This window comes from Trypanosoma cruzi, genomic scaffold (genome assembly GCF_000209065.1).
Source record: "Trypanosoma cruzi strain CL Brener 1047053516791 genomic scaffold, whole genome shotgun sequence".
NCBI classification, from domain to species: domain Eukaryota; phylum Euglenozoa; class Kinetoplastea; order Trypanosomatida; family Trypanosomatidae; genus Trypanosoma; species Trypanosoma cruzi.
In genome coordinates this window covers 59,412-73,621 of record NW_001849435.1, presented here as the reverse complement: position 1 = coordinate 73,621, position 14,210 = coordinate 59,412, and the positions used below count along the sequence as shown (strand labels likewise).

The 14,210-nt window shown below is 55.7% G+C and overlaps 2 protein-coding genes and 4 pseudogenes across 2 annotated transcripts, besides 5 other annotated features; all 6 read right to left on the bottom strand.

Annotated features, from left to right (window-relative positions):
* Window positions 1–14,210: part of a sequence feature (areas not merged during assembly with more than two copies in the genome that could not be assigned to a particular haplotype) that runs on past both edges of the window.
* Window positions 867–1,364, bottom strand: Tc00.1047053510583.122 (annotated as a pseudogene).
* Window positions 2,398–3,669, bottom strand: Tc00.1047053510583.114 (annotated as a pseudogene).
* Tc00.1047053510583.100 (mucin TcMUCII, putative) lies at window positions 4,141–4,755 on the bottom strand (the record flags this gene model as incomplete). The annotated part of the gene is made up of 1 exon (XM_813208.1): window positions 4,141–4,755. The coding sequence occupies one exon, from the start codon at window positions 4,753–4,755 to the stop codon at window positions 4,141–4,143; it is 615 nt and encodes a 204-aa protein (XP_818301.1).
* Tc00.1047053510583.80 lies at window positions 6,364–8,763 on the bottom strand (annotated as a pseudogene).
* Window positions 8,581–8,606: a microsatellite.
* Window positions 9,925–11,397, bottom strand: Tc00.1047053510583.74 (annotated as a pseudogene).
* Window positions 10,394–10,467: a microsatellite.
* Window positions 11,599–11,636: a sequence feature (AT_rich).
* On the bottom strand, window positions 11,858–12,508 carry Tc00.1047053510583.70 (mucin TcMUCII, putative; the record flags this gene model as incomplete). Its single annotated transcript, XM_813207.1, has 1 exon — window positions 11,858–12,508. The coding sequence occupies one exon, from the start codon at window positions 12,506–12,508 to the stop codon at window positions 11,858–11,860; it is 651 nt and encodes a 216-aa protein (XP_818300.1).
* Window positions 13,101–14,210: part of a mobile genetic element that runs on past the window's edge.

Here is a 14,210-nt window from a genome sequence, read left to right as displayed (position 1 = left end):
CTCCCAACCCCGCACACCATCGCCGCATCATCCTTCCTCGGCGGAGGGTCCACGGCGCCCTGCGCGTCATCAGCGGCATCAGGGCTCCTGGGTCCCGTGGCTGTGGCACCGCCACCGTCCTTGTCGCAGGCGGCCTCATCTCCTAATGATTCTCCCACAACAGACGTCACACCATCGGCGGTCACATAGTCGATGTCCGGAAGATCGCGCTTCTTCTCCGCCTCCTGCGGCGCACCCGCGGTGTCGCTGGGCAAGAGCACACCGTTGCCGTCGTGGCACCTGAGGCGAATTCCCTCTCCTCTGGCGACGGATGCTTCTGGGGAGCAGCCGTGTCCACATCCTTCGGTGGTGTGCCACGGCCGGTCCCAATGCTCTCTGGACCGGGGACGGATGCCCGTAGCAAAGCTTGTTCAGTAGATGCCGGTGAAACCGTCCAGCTCCACACACTCTCTCCTCGCCACCCCACGAAACCACGGGAAGTAGGCTGCCGCTGGTGGCGGATATCGTGCACACCTGCGCGTGGTCACGGCAAATAGCTTTTCCCTCGTCGTAGGGCGGAGCAACCCACGTAATCGTCGCCTCGGCCGTGAATGGGGCACAACGGGCGTTACCCTCTTCAGTCACTCTCAGACGCACCCGCATGCCGAGGCACCGCAATGCCGCATGCATTGCAGCACTGAGATGTGTCTCCTTCGGGTCCCTCGCATCCGTCGTGTTGGTGGGAAGCGTGTCCAGACACCACGAAGCGGGCTTGTCCCCAGGCACCGCAGACAAATATTCTCCCCTCCAAATAACAGCGGCAGCATTTCTCACATCCAGTGCGGGACCAGTGATGGGGCAACTGTCCATCGAGCGTCTTGCTGACTCTTCATGGATAATTCGTCTGCACACCAACCACTGGAATACCGATCCAACGTGCAGCGACTGGCATGAACGCCCGCTTCGCAGAACATCTGGGGATATTCACTCGTGTTTGGTGCGGAGCACTTCCTCTGCAGCAGCGCACAGCACGAATTCCTTCACCAGCGCATCGGCTCCGCCATCTCCCACTTCACGCTCATGCAGCCCGGGTCAGCCAGTGCGGCCAGCGTCAGCTCCGTGCAGCAGCCGGCACAACCAATCGGTGACATCCACTCATCCTTCGCGTGGCGCTGAGACCAGTGCGACTCCAGCGTCCTCCCGTCACCATCGCCATCCTGCAGCTCCATGCCATCAATGTCGTCGCTGTCGCGGGGCTTCCTCGCAGCCACCACGGCAGTCGTCGAGTGCACCACCACCGACAGCGCTCTGCCACGGAGAGCACCATGTCAGCATTGGCAACACCAGTGGAACAATGCCCAGCACGCACCGTGAACCGAATGCAGACGCTGCCCGTGGCAAATGGGGGTACAATCAAAGGACCCTCCAGTGGCTGCACGAGCAGACGATCCGCATGCAGTTTGAAGGCAGCAGGGACAACTTCATTCTCGAGAATGATCCCGTGCGCAGAGGATACAACGTCACCTTCACACTCGCAATTGCCATTCAATGAATTCATTGCGTGGTACCTCTCTGAGATGCAATGCTTCCCGGTATCATCCAGGTCCCTTGTGGATACGTTGATGCGGATGGGCATCCCTCTCTCCCAATGACGGTGTATGGCCGCAGCGCACTCACCGCTCAAAAAGGGTGCGTCCCTCACAACAACGCGGATCCAATTCGTGCTGTCGGCACGCATAACATATTCAACAAGTCGAGGGTAAGTCAAAGTGACAGCAAAGCACCCGCTGGCAATCACACCATAAACATCATCACATGCAGCAGCACCAGCGTCTCAAACTAATGTGGGGTGTAGAGCAAGTAAGCCATTGATGTGGGTGTTAGGCAAATATTTCGTGGCTCGCTGAAGCAACAAGGACCGATTGCGTGGGAAGAAACAAAGAACAGGGGAATACAAAAAGGAAATATTCAGCCATCCGCACTTTAGGAAGAAAACCAATCAATGGAATTAAAATGGGTGCACCCAACCACAACACACGCAAAGATTCAAAAAACAAAAAGAAAAAGAAGAAATGCCGAAGCGTGGGACGACCAGCGCACACACACTCTCATTACTCCCGTAAAGCAAAACACACACACAGAGGGAGGGAGAGAGAGGTCGCCCACTCAATGCAATGGAAACAAAACGGAAACAGTTACGGTGCTCCGCCCATGCAGCCAGGCAGGACGGCAGCGGTGCGTGTCGTGCAAAAGAGAGCACCAACGGGCCTGCATGGGTGTGCATGCATATATACAATGGGCACATTATTGTGTGTGCTTCGTGGGGTGAGGTGAGGGCAAGAGCCCATGCAAGGGGACACACACAGAGAGAAGGAAGAGTGTGTGTGCGGGCGGTGCACGGCTCTCTCTCCCTCACTCTCACGCGGCCGCCACCGCAGCCGCCGCACACGCAACAACAACAAGAAGCAAAAGAGGGGAGGTGGTGTGGGAGACCGCGGTGCTGCTGTCACTGTCGCCATGAGAAGCTGTGTCATTTGTTTTGTTGTTTGTGGTTGGCGCTGTTGTGGATCCTGCACCCTGAGGTACCGTATCATATTTTTTGGCTGATGCAGCTTCACCATCGGAATTCGTGCCGGGTGACGTGGCGCCTTCAATGGATTGTCGGTTCGGATGATTGCTGGTTGGAGTGCCTTCTGTGCCAGTGTCAGACCGCACGGCTGTAGTTATCGTGGTGCTGTTGTCGCTGCCGCCAGAAACGGTTGTGCCAAGTGTGTTACGGGCGGTGGCTGCTGGTATTGCTTGCGATTGGCTGCCAGCAACAGTTTCATGTTCCGCTCCTTCTCGCAGTAGTGCTTTGCCGGATCGTTCGTTATTGTTGGAAATGTCCTCCGCAGCGCGCCCTTTTCCTAGAGTAGAAGTCGGACCATTTCCAGTTGTAGAAGTGGATGAAAAATGTGTTTGTTGTTGACTGACAGCTGGTATATCTTTTGTGATACCTGCGCCAGTTGCGGCTTTATCCTCCGGTGAGTCCTCTTCTGTGTCCCCTTTAGGTGGTGTTTCTCGCCCCACCACTGGCGTCAGTGCCACTGTTGATGCTGCCTGTTCCACTGTGCCTTCCTGCTCCTTCGCCCCTCGGTCTGCTGCTGGTGGATGGCTGTCGCTCGTGGAAGATACGCCCAATTGTCCTTCATTCACGGTGGTTATTACTTCACCCTCCGCAGTTGCAGCATCATCACCACAAACACCACCACCATTTTCTAATTTTTTTTTTGCGTTGGGCGACTGTTCTGGCGCACTGAGATCGCTTTTCCCTCCTGTTCCCGCATCAGTGTGGTGCGAAACTTGAGGCACTAATTCATGCTGATCCCGTACGACTTCATGCCCCTCTTTTGCAAGAGTTAAGGCATCCTTAGATTCATTTAAACCCACACACTCACCAACACCGGGAAGTGAAGGTTTGCCACCCGTAGGAGCAGAACCCGGCAAGTGACTTCCACCGCTCACAGAGCTTCCATCAGTGACAACTCCATTATCACCATGACCCCCAACTGGGGAAGGAGGTTGACCAACACTCCCAGCGACACCTTGGCCGGAATGCTCACGATCATCCCCGGTATCTGCCGACACCAAAGAAAACCCTCACCACAGCACGCAGAGGGCACACCCCAGCAGCACACGGCCAGTCATCATCGCCACCACTCCTGTCTCTTGCGTGTAGCCCTCAGCAAAAGTAACACCACGTCAACAGAGAGTGAAAGCAAAGAGAGAGACACAGCCGCTACACCACGCACAACCACCGCACAGCAACAAATGGCAGCAGCAGCGCACACACCACGAGACACATGGAATCAGTGCGATTGCAGAGCTCGCACACCGCCCCGCAAACCACAAGTTTAAAAAGCAATAAAAAACAATAATTAAAAAGCAATAATTAAAAAAAGAAAAACAAACCCAGGGCTCCAGTGCGCATGCATATGAGTGTGTCCGCGATGCGTTCAACGTGGCGGATGCGGGGCACAACGCGGAGCACACAGCACGGCAGCAGAAGCAAGTGAAGCAAAACAAGATCATTATTCCCTCTTATTTTATACAGTGAACAACAACAAACGCGCACAAATCCCCGCGGTTGAGTGCTGGCACGCACAGCCCGCACACACCTCTTCAGCCCACAGCGGTGTACGCCAGCGCGGATGCGGCGAGCACCAGCGGGGCACACATCCACGCAGAGCTGCTGAGGCTGCCGTCGATTTCGCGAAGACGTGACGGTGCGCGGGTGGTCGACACAGCTGGCGCCTCTGTAGTCGTAGTACTTGGTGCCACTGTTGTAGTGGTGGTCGTCGTGGTTGGCGCCTTTGTCGTGGTCGTAGTGGTCTCCTCGGTAGAATCTTCAGACTCATTATTTGCCTGTTCCTCGGATGGTCTATTGTCACTGGGTGGCCCTGTCGTATCCTTATTATCATCTGCCTGTAACTTATTGGGCACTCCATTTGGTCCCAGATCTTCCGTACTGGTAGATCCTGATCCCTCTCCGACATCATCTCCCGGACTTGCAACGGGCCCCGTTGTTGAAGGATCTGACTGACCGGGAACAGGTGGTGCTACACCTGTTGGAGAGTTCGATTGACTGGTGACGCTTCCATTAGCTCCAGGATCAGTTGATGTCGGTGTTGTGGTCGCTTTGGAAGAAGCGGCAGATTTATCTGAAACGCACACGGACGGGCAGCAGCACAGGGCAAGCACCAACAGGGCGCACAGCAGACGGCACGTCGTCATCATCGTGAGTGTGGTCGTTCAGTGGTGTGGAGCTGATCTGCACAGTGAGGGACATGGAGAGCAACAGGGGAGACGAGAGGTGCGGCAGACACACACAGAGGGCACACCACATGAGGAGAGGGCAGCAGCCAGGCATGCACCGTACGCCGCACACCACGCACGACACACACTCCAATCCACGGCAGCAGGCACACACAAAGCCCTGCACTCAGTAATACTTGAGTTGTACAATTGTTATGGTCAGTGCATGCGGTCACACAGAAAAGGAGCGAGAAAAGAGGAGACCACTACGGCTACACACCAGAGGGTCGAAAAAGGCAAGAGGGCCGCGCCGCGTCGGCAATCGGTGCGTCACTTGTCTTCGGACCAGGCGTCGTGCGCGATTGGTGTCGCTCATCGTGAAACATACGTCCTCGTAGCCTCAGAGGGTGGAACATCCAACGCCAACCCAAACACCGCTGTCAACACGCCATTGCCACAATCGTGAAGAGCCGGCTGGCACCGCACACGGCAAGAAGGACACACCAAGACACGCCATGCACCAAAGGGGCGCATCAAGCCCGCAAACAGTGCGCACCGCTCCAACACCGCAGGGTCTTCGCGCACGCACGCACCATCCTCCTCCTCCTTATGTTCGGCTCATTGCTGCCACATCCGACACCCGCACCTCACAATACCAGAGGGAAACACAAAACAGCTGAAGCAGCAACAACAACAAAACTGCCACCTTGTTGCGCTGACGCCACTGCACGAAAATATGCGCCGGCGACGGGAGTCCATAGCGCAAGAGACGGAAATGAGCCCAGCGAGACACCCAGGAGCCACACGTTGGCAGTCTTGTCGGAGCTGCCCCAATGCAACCACAACAAATAGTGCCGCAACCACGGAGCCATGCACCCTGACCCACAGCGTGTTCTCACAATCAGAACAGCAGGGACAGAAGGAATTAAGACACACCACCCACAGTGCAGCAGAGCACCCGAAACACACACAGCAAATCAAAAACGGATGCAAAAAGCCGGGAAAGCAAAAAAATAAAAAGGACGCATACAGATTGAAAGCCGAAGCACAGAAATTATTTGAGGTCCACATTCTCGCAATGACGCAGAGGCAAAAAAAAAGCAAAGTCACAAAACCAAGCAAAAGTGTAAAAGATAAAGCCGCATGCACCTATTACGGAGGGAGAGGCATTCGTCCCTGTCCTTCAGAGAAACAGCTGCTGACACGCCCTCGCCTCCATTGGAGCACATTTCCTTAACGTTTTACTCATGATTGGAGTAAGGTGATTTCCCCTCGTCCCAATCGCACCAAAAAATGCGTGTGTACATGTGGTGCTGGGAACTGTCTTTTCTCTCCATGTTACTTCGTTCACACACAGTTTTCACGGAAGTTGAACCCTCTAAAAAAAAAACACCTTTTCCCAGAATAACAAAAAATGCAATAAAAGACCGGTCATTTTGCCCATCGCCCGCAAGCAAAGAATGACATGGGGAATGCAGTGAGTGTATTATATTGTTATTGCTACGGTTTGCACGTCTTGAGTGCGGGGTCAATGTGCCAAGTAAATACTGTCGCCCTGCCGCAGTTTGATTGCGCCCAGCCGCCGCGGCTGCTCAAAGAGGCACCACCACTACCGCCACAGCGACCACAACACGAAGCACAAAGGGAATGCGGCCAGCAGTAGCAGCAGCTACAAAACAATCACTGTCGGCCTGCTGCACCAACGCATCGGGTATCGCCTGAAAATCGTCGCTGTTGACGGACGGAATCGGAGTGGCAGGCGCGGAGGCACTGGGAACCACCGCTGGGCAATCCGCCCGCGGGTCGCCCTCCGCTCGTGCAACGTCCTCGCCGGGCGATGGCGCAAAAAAAGCGTCGGCCGGAGGCTCTGTTGACTCCCTCGCTTCCACTGCCAGGTCTCCTCCCTCGCCGCTGAGTGTTGTCCTCACTTTCGGCCCGCACCCCCGGATCACCCCTCGGACCGGCATGAAGGCCACCACCAGCGACACCCGCAGCCGAAGCACCGGGAGGCTCCTTCTCAATGGAGGAACCAGACGACACAGGAGACAACTGTGGACGAGTATCCTCCGGAGAGGGCGACCCTGAAGCAACCGCAGACTCTTCTGCTTCCTCCTCTTGCTCGTCACCCTGTCCACCCACCAACGCACTCGGAATGACAAGACTGCTGCCGTTCGCGGCAATGGTGCACACCTCGCCGTACTTCGGGCACTTGATCTTCCCATCCTCCTCAAAACCATTCAACGTCACTGTGATTACAGAGCCCTCAGGGCAAGGCTGAAAATCCTTGCTGCCGAGGTGCCTCACCCTCACTGTGTCCTCCTCACACTACACCTGCGCGCACACTCCTTTGACGCTTTTATGGCCATCATCGTCCTTCTTCTTCAGTAATTCCGCATCCAGGCACCACGAGCCACCGCCAGTCAGCGACCCACGGAGAGAAGTCACATTTTCGTCCGAGCACGTCATGTACGTTGTCCCGGACGATATTTCGTGAAATTCCAAAGAAACAACAGAGCAAACATCCTTATCCACCAGACTCCCTTTGTCCTCAACGATGGTTGCGGTGCACGTCCCAACGTGACGGCGGTCGGAGGTGCAGCGAAGTGTCTCATTGTCAGTAGCATCGCAGAACATGTGAGGATACTTGGCGGCAAGATTATCGGTTGTATTGCACTTCTTCTCCAGGAAGTCGCAGCCACTGCGGTGGCCCCAGCTCATCGGCTCCGCCATGCTCCAATTCACGCGGTAGTACCCCATATCCGCGAACACCGCCATCGTCAAAGCCGTGTAGTAGCCGGCACCAACTGTGGGCGCCATCAGCTCGTCCCGCGCGTGGCGTCCCTTCCAGTGAGGGATTTCTTTTTCCCGAGTGCCACCTTCGTCCTCCAGCTCCATTCCCTCGAGAGAGTCACAACCAAAGTGCGCTTCCGCCTTCTCCTGAATGTGCTTCCCTGCCACCATCCTGCGGTGCGTCCCACGCATACTTCTCTCTCGCTTCTTCACCAGGCTCTTTTCTCTCATGCTCTCCTGGCTGAACACAAGTGCATGCGCAATTTCGTGTGCGGCAACGCGAACGCTCCACGCCGTGTCAGTCATGTACTTCGGATCAAAGTTCATGGCGCCAATGTAGGGGCGAAAATCACTCCATGTGATACACGTGGCCGCCCACACAGCCCTGCTTTTAGTGCCTGATGGCATAGCAGCAGCGTAGATGATAAAATCTGCATTCGGCACACCGTCACTCTTGTGCCTGGTAGGAACCGTAAAGTGGCTGCACGGTCCATTCATGGCCCTCGGTACAGTTATCGTCCCACCAGTGGGTTTCACAAGTAGCCGCTCAGCGTGCAGTTTGATGGCACCAGGTAGAATCTTTCCAGTGTACAATTGTTTCTTTGCCTCCGCCAAGACATGCTCTGCTTTGCATAATACCTTTTGCCCCAAGGCGTTCTGGCACTCATCCTCTCCCTCTTCGCAGTACTTCTTCCTCTTGTTCGTGCCTCTCCAGATCCTCCGTGGACACCGCCATGCGGATCGGCCTCCAGTCACTGTCGTCATCCTGTGTGGCGACGGTGTACGCCTGCATCGCGCCCTGTCCCTTGCGCGGCACCTCGCGCACAACCGCAGTCGGCAACGGGCCGTTCCTCCTCCTCTTCACGTCAAACCCACAGCGGTACTGTGTGGCGGGTGCAGCAGCAATACATCCACTGGCGCAGTACATCAGCAGCAAAACCACGAGTGGGAAAAGCGGCGTGTCGTGCCGTTGCTGGCGCATGACCTGAGGAAAATGCATTTCTTGGTTTTCGTGTGAGTAGCAGCAGCAGCAGCAGCAGCAGTGCAGCCTGGCTGTGGGAAGAGAGGCAAAGAAAAAAGAAGAGTAAAGAAAAATAAAATGGCTTTGGGCCAGTATTGCGTCAGGATGCGGAACAAACAGCGGAGTAACAGGAGACCACAGAGGCAGCCACACACACCGCGTGCGCACCGACTCCATCAAAGGAAAAAACCGTCAATCCGTCGTCGAGGAAACGTCCATCACCGTCGCACAGAGTCCTCACCAGCCGCAACGCTCCCTGCACGCGGAGTGTTTGGTCTGCTCTCCTTGTGGTGTCGCAATATTTGTGTGACCGGCCACTCAACAGCCACCATTTGCACAGCGCCCGTCCCACGTGCAGGAGCATCGCACAGCGCTCTCCCCCAGCAGATCATACCCTGTTGTATAACTGCACGGCAACTCCAATTGTGATGTGCAGCCCTGAGGCGGAGATGCAAAGAGTCATGCGGACGGGCCTTCTTTCACTGCTCTCCTTTCGGGGAACTCGACAACAAGCGTGCCGGCGGTGCGATCATTATGACAGTTCCATCCGCACTGCCACTGGCCAAGGAAGTTACTGTGAACTCACCGCGTTGAGGTCACCGTGTCCGCAGCTGCTCCCCCGCCGCCCCACGACCACGCCGGCACTTCCAAAAAAGCGGATCGGAGCGTCGACAAAGGCAGCCACAGGCGCCAACGCACCGAATCCAATGGTGCCCGCTGCGACATTCCAAAGCGCGCCGAGAGCTCCTCTAGCAGTGCAGGAGCAGCCCACATGCGTGCAACATGGCGTGTGTGTGCATTTGCATGTGCTTGTGTGTTTGGCAGCGCCTATACACGCAGAGCAGCCGCGCGGCACAATAGAGTGTAAATAAAGCAACGACAGAGAGAGGCAGATAGCACACACGCAAATTACTCATATCATCACACACACACACACACGCAGCCGCGGAATGGGTGCACTCAACCACAAAACAATAAAAAACAAAACAAAAAGCCGAAGCGTGGGATGACCAGCGCACACACACTCTCATTGCTCCCGTAAAGCAAAACACACACACAGAGGGAGAGAGAGAGAGGTCGCCCACTCAATGCAATAAAAACAAAACAGAAACAGTTACGGTGCTCCGCCCATGCAGCCAGGCAGGACGGCAGCGGTGCGTGTCGTGCAAAAGAGAGCACCAACGGGCCTGCATGGGTGTGCATGCATATATACAATGGGCACATTATGTGTGTGCCTCGTGGGGTGAGGTGAGGGCGAGAGTCCATGCAAGGGGACACACACACAGAGAGAGAAGGACGAGCGTGTGTGCGGGCGGTGCACGGCTCTCTCACACTCACTCTCACGCGGCCACCACCGCAGCCGCAGCCGCACACGCAACAAGAAGAAGAAGAAGCAAAAGAAGGGAAGTGGTTTGAGAAACCGCGGTGCTGCCGTCACTGTCGCCAACCTTTGTCACCGTACCATTTGTTTGAGCGTCGGTGGTTGTCTTCGCCATTTCCGCGGGATGTTCATGTCTGGCGGACTTCTTCTGTTGATGCCTTTTGAGTGGTTTCAGCATTTTTTTGAGCCTTCGCGTCTTCCTCGTCCGCCACAGAAGTGGCAGCACCATTAGCACCTACAGAAGCGTACGGTGATGTGGGGTCGTTAAGCACCTTTGTTGTATTGTGCATGACAATTTAAAAGACGTTTCTTCTCATTCGCTCTTTTAAGCCGGCGGCGAGCTCCTCCCGTTGTAGCTCCCGTAGCTGTGCGGGAGCCTGTAGCCTTCTCGTTGCCCGTGGCACAGTGAGTGAGGCAGGCAGTGCACTTTGTTCTTATTCGTGTTATTGCTGTTGTTGTCACTGTTGCAATTCTTGTCCATCGTGTCCTTGCTGCGGTTGTTTCTTCCACTTCTTCATGTTCTCCGTCTGGTTCTGCCTCCCCATTCCATCACTGCAAGGATTATCGCAATAATTTGTTTTCCTTCCTCTCGGTGTGTCATTGCGTCATTCATTCCGGCTGGATATTATCCTCGGAAGGGGTTCTCCCCCAGCCGGTGGAGTGGCAGTGCTGCCGGATTAAGAAGAAAATTGACCGGCGGTGCAAAATCAAAACTCATTTGCCGCACCTTTCGTAGGATCCCCGTATTTATTGCATTTGCATTTGGCTTAAATGCATTGGACTCCTTCTTATATTCATCCGCCTCTGATACGCCGGCGTCCAGCGAGGGTGCTGCTGCACCTGCGGCACCTTTTCCTTCGGCACCAGACGCTGACTCCTCGGAATTCTCCGCTGAGCCAGGGGCTGAGGATGTGTTTTTTTTTTTTTTACTTCTCTTACCAGTCGTATTAACTACACCTCAATTGTGCAGCTCTGGTAAGCGTACGAAGGAATTCAGTAGCGAGGATAACCTTACTCCGCGGGCAGCCACTATAGAATGGCTCCAACATCTGCCCTTCCGACCCGTAAAACTAAGTAACAACTACTCATCGGGTTTGAAGCATGAACAGCAGGCGCTTAGCTTCCTCTCTAGCAAAGAGTACTAGACCCTGGCACCACGTTGAGGTGCCGGCTGAGCCAGGGCTGAGGATGTGTCATTCATCGCATCATCGTCGTCCGCAACTTCAACAGCTCTCATTAGTCCAATTCAGGTGGATAATAACCGGCATTCCGCACTTAGAGACACTCCGTCGCCTCCACCATTATTCGTCCGCGTCAACACATCTCCTCAACCCTCAGTTCCGTACTCGTCCCTTGCGTGCCCAATACCGGCACCGCACCACAGCACGCAGAGGGCACACACCAGCAGCACACGGCCAGTCATCATCGCCATCACTCCTGTCACTTGCGTGTAGCCTTCAGCAAAAGTAACTCCCCGTCAACAGAGAGGGGAGAAAAAAGATAGACACAGCCGCTACACCACGCACAGCAACAAATGGCAGCACCCCAGCAGCAGCGCACACACCACGAGACACATTGAATCAGTACGATTGCAGAGCTCGCACACCACACCGCAAACCACAAGTTTAAAAGCAATAAAAAACAATAATTAAAAAAGAAAAATTAAAAAAAGAAAAACAAACCCAGAGCTCCAGTGCGCATGCATATGAGTGTGTCCGCGATGCGTTCAACGTGGCGGATGCGGGGCACAACGCGGAGCACACAGCACGGCAGCAGAAGCAAGTGAAGCAAAACAAGATCATTATTTCCTCTTATTTTATACAGTGAACAACAACACACACGCACAAATCCCCGCGGTTGAGTGCTGGCACGCACAGCCCGCACACACCTCTTCAGCCCACAGCGGTGTACGCCAGCGCGGATGCGGCGAGCACCAGCGGGGCACACACCCACGCAGAGCTGCTGAGGCTGCCGTCGATTTCGCGAAGACGTGACGGTGCGCGGGTGGTCGTTGTAGTTGACACCTCTGTAGTCGTAGTAATTGGTGCATGTGTTGTAGTGGTGGTCGTCGTGGTTGGTGCCTTTGTTGTGGTCGTAGTGGTCGTCTGGGCAGCATCTTTGGCCTCCTGAGCTGCTTTATCGGCGGATGTATTAGTGCCACTTTGTCTTCCTGTCGTACCGTCCTTGCCTTTGTCCTGTAACGTATTGGGCACCTCATTTGAATTCGTTCCTATACTGCTAGATCCTGGTCCCCCTCCGCCACCATTTCCCGACTTTGCAGCGGCCGCATTACTGGACGATCCTGGCTCACCGGCGGCCGGGTGTGATGGCTCTGGTTGTGGAGACGATTGACCGGCGCCTTTTCCAACAGCTTGAGTATTAGCCTTGTCATTAGTAGTTGGTGGCTGTGTTGTATTCGTCGTGGTCGTCTGGGAAGCTTGAACATCAACTTTATGCTCCGGTTCCGCTGACGCGCAAACGGACGGGCAGCAGCACAGGGCAAGCAACAACAGGGCGCACAGCAGACGGCACGTCATCATCATCGTGAGTGTGGTCGTTCAGTGGTGTGGAGCTGATCTGCACAGTGAGGGACATGGAGAGCAACAGGGGAGACGAGAGGTGCGGCAGACACACACAGAGGGCACACCACATGAGGAGAGGGCAGCAGGCAGGCATGCACCGTACGCCGCACACCACGCACGACACACACGCCAATCCGCGGCAGCAGGCACACACACACACACAGCCCTGCCGCAACACCAACACACAGATGGAAGAGGGAGAAGCAAACAGGAGCGGCACACAAGGCTCCACCGCATGCACATGCGGCGAGAGCGGTCCGTCGTGTCGGCACCCCTCACGGAGGGTGCGCACACACACAAGAAGGTGCAGCGCACACAGCAACACAAAAGCATAGTAACAATACAAAAAGGAGATCCCCGCACACCACGCGGATTGTTGGTCCACGGGAAGTGCAGCCAATATTCACCACAAAGCAGCTTGTTATCTTGTTTTGGTTGTATGCTGCTACAATAACGAGTGAGTAGCGCAAGGGCCGTCCGTACAAAAGTGGCAAGCATTCCGTCGTGCGGGCTGGGGCAGTCACAAACAGTCGCAGTCCAGTTCCCAACGACGAGGGCATTCCCGCAGTGGATGAGGCGGAGTCTCTCGTGGTCCGTCGGGGATCAGCAGCCCGTGGCGTCCGTGATGAGGCGGTGGCGGAAGAGCCTGGTCCATCTCGAGTACCCGCATTTGTGCTTCCTGCGTGTCTTGCCTGCTGGCATGCTTGGCAACTTCGGTGGCGACCGGCGCGCGAGGCACCTGTTAAGAAGACGGTGGCGCCATTGTGGCATCCGCATGGGAGGCCCTCGCTAACTATTATAACGCCAGGCTGAGCACATCCGGCATGTGCCCTCATACTGTGGACGGACGAGCGCACTCTGCCGCAGGTTGGGCAGGAGGACGTCAATCCGCCGCTCGCTGGTCGACAAGGAGTTGCGGCGCTCACGTCGGGAAGAGGTTCCGGCGGAGGCAGAGGCGGGCCGGTCACCGCAGTCAGGGAGGGACGGCACCACCGATACAGAGGGTTCCTTGTGATCCGCAGGGCGCGTGCAGGCCTGTCGAAGAGTGGGCAGGAGTCGCATCGCGCCTGTGCGCAGTGCCGCCACTCGGGGACCGATGTCCGGGTCAACACCAGGAATAGAGTCCTCGCCACACCGACAGGCGCCTGTCACGCGGTGTGCGCGCCTTCCTTTTCCTCCTGGGCATCCTTTCGTTATAACCTCTTAACGGCGGTAAGGAAGTCCACGTGCCAGGCATTGACGCAGTCCTGCGAGAGGGATCGTGCAATCGTGGCTTGTTTGTCAGCGGCCTCACTGCGTGGAATACCGCAGTGTCATGGGAAAATATAAAATCCACAGGGTGACCCCGCTCCACCAAGGAAAGCAGCATAATCCAAATTTACTCAGTAACGCGGTCTCGCACGGTCGGTGGGCAACGCGGGGTGCCTCCAATGCCGAGAGGGAGTCCGTTTCCTCCAGCATTCGTGTGGGCGATTGGGATGTTTCCAGACAAGGAGGTATGAGATGTCTAAAAACATTTTCGATCGCAAGGCAGTCTGCCCTATATGAGCATGCGAGGCTGCCAGCTGCTGCACGATGTACCTCCACAGGGAGATCATTTGTCGTGGTGGAGTCGTATAATAGCGCAGCGGATCCGGATGCGAGTGCAGCGAGGTATGAAGGA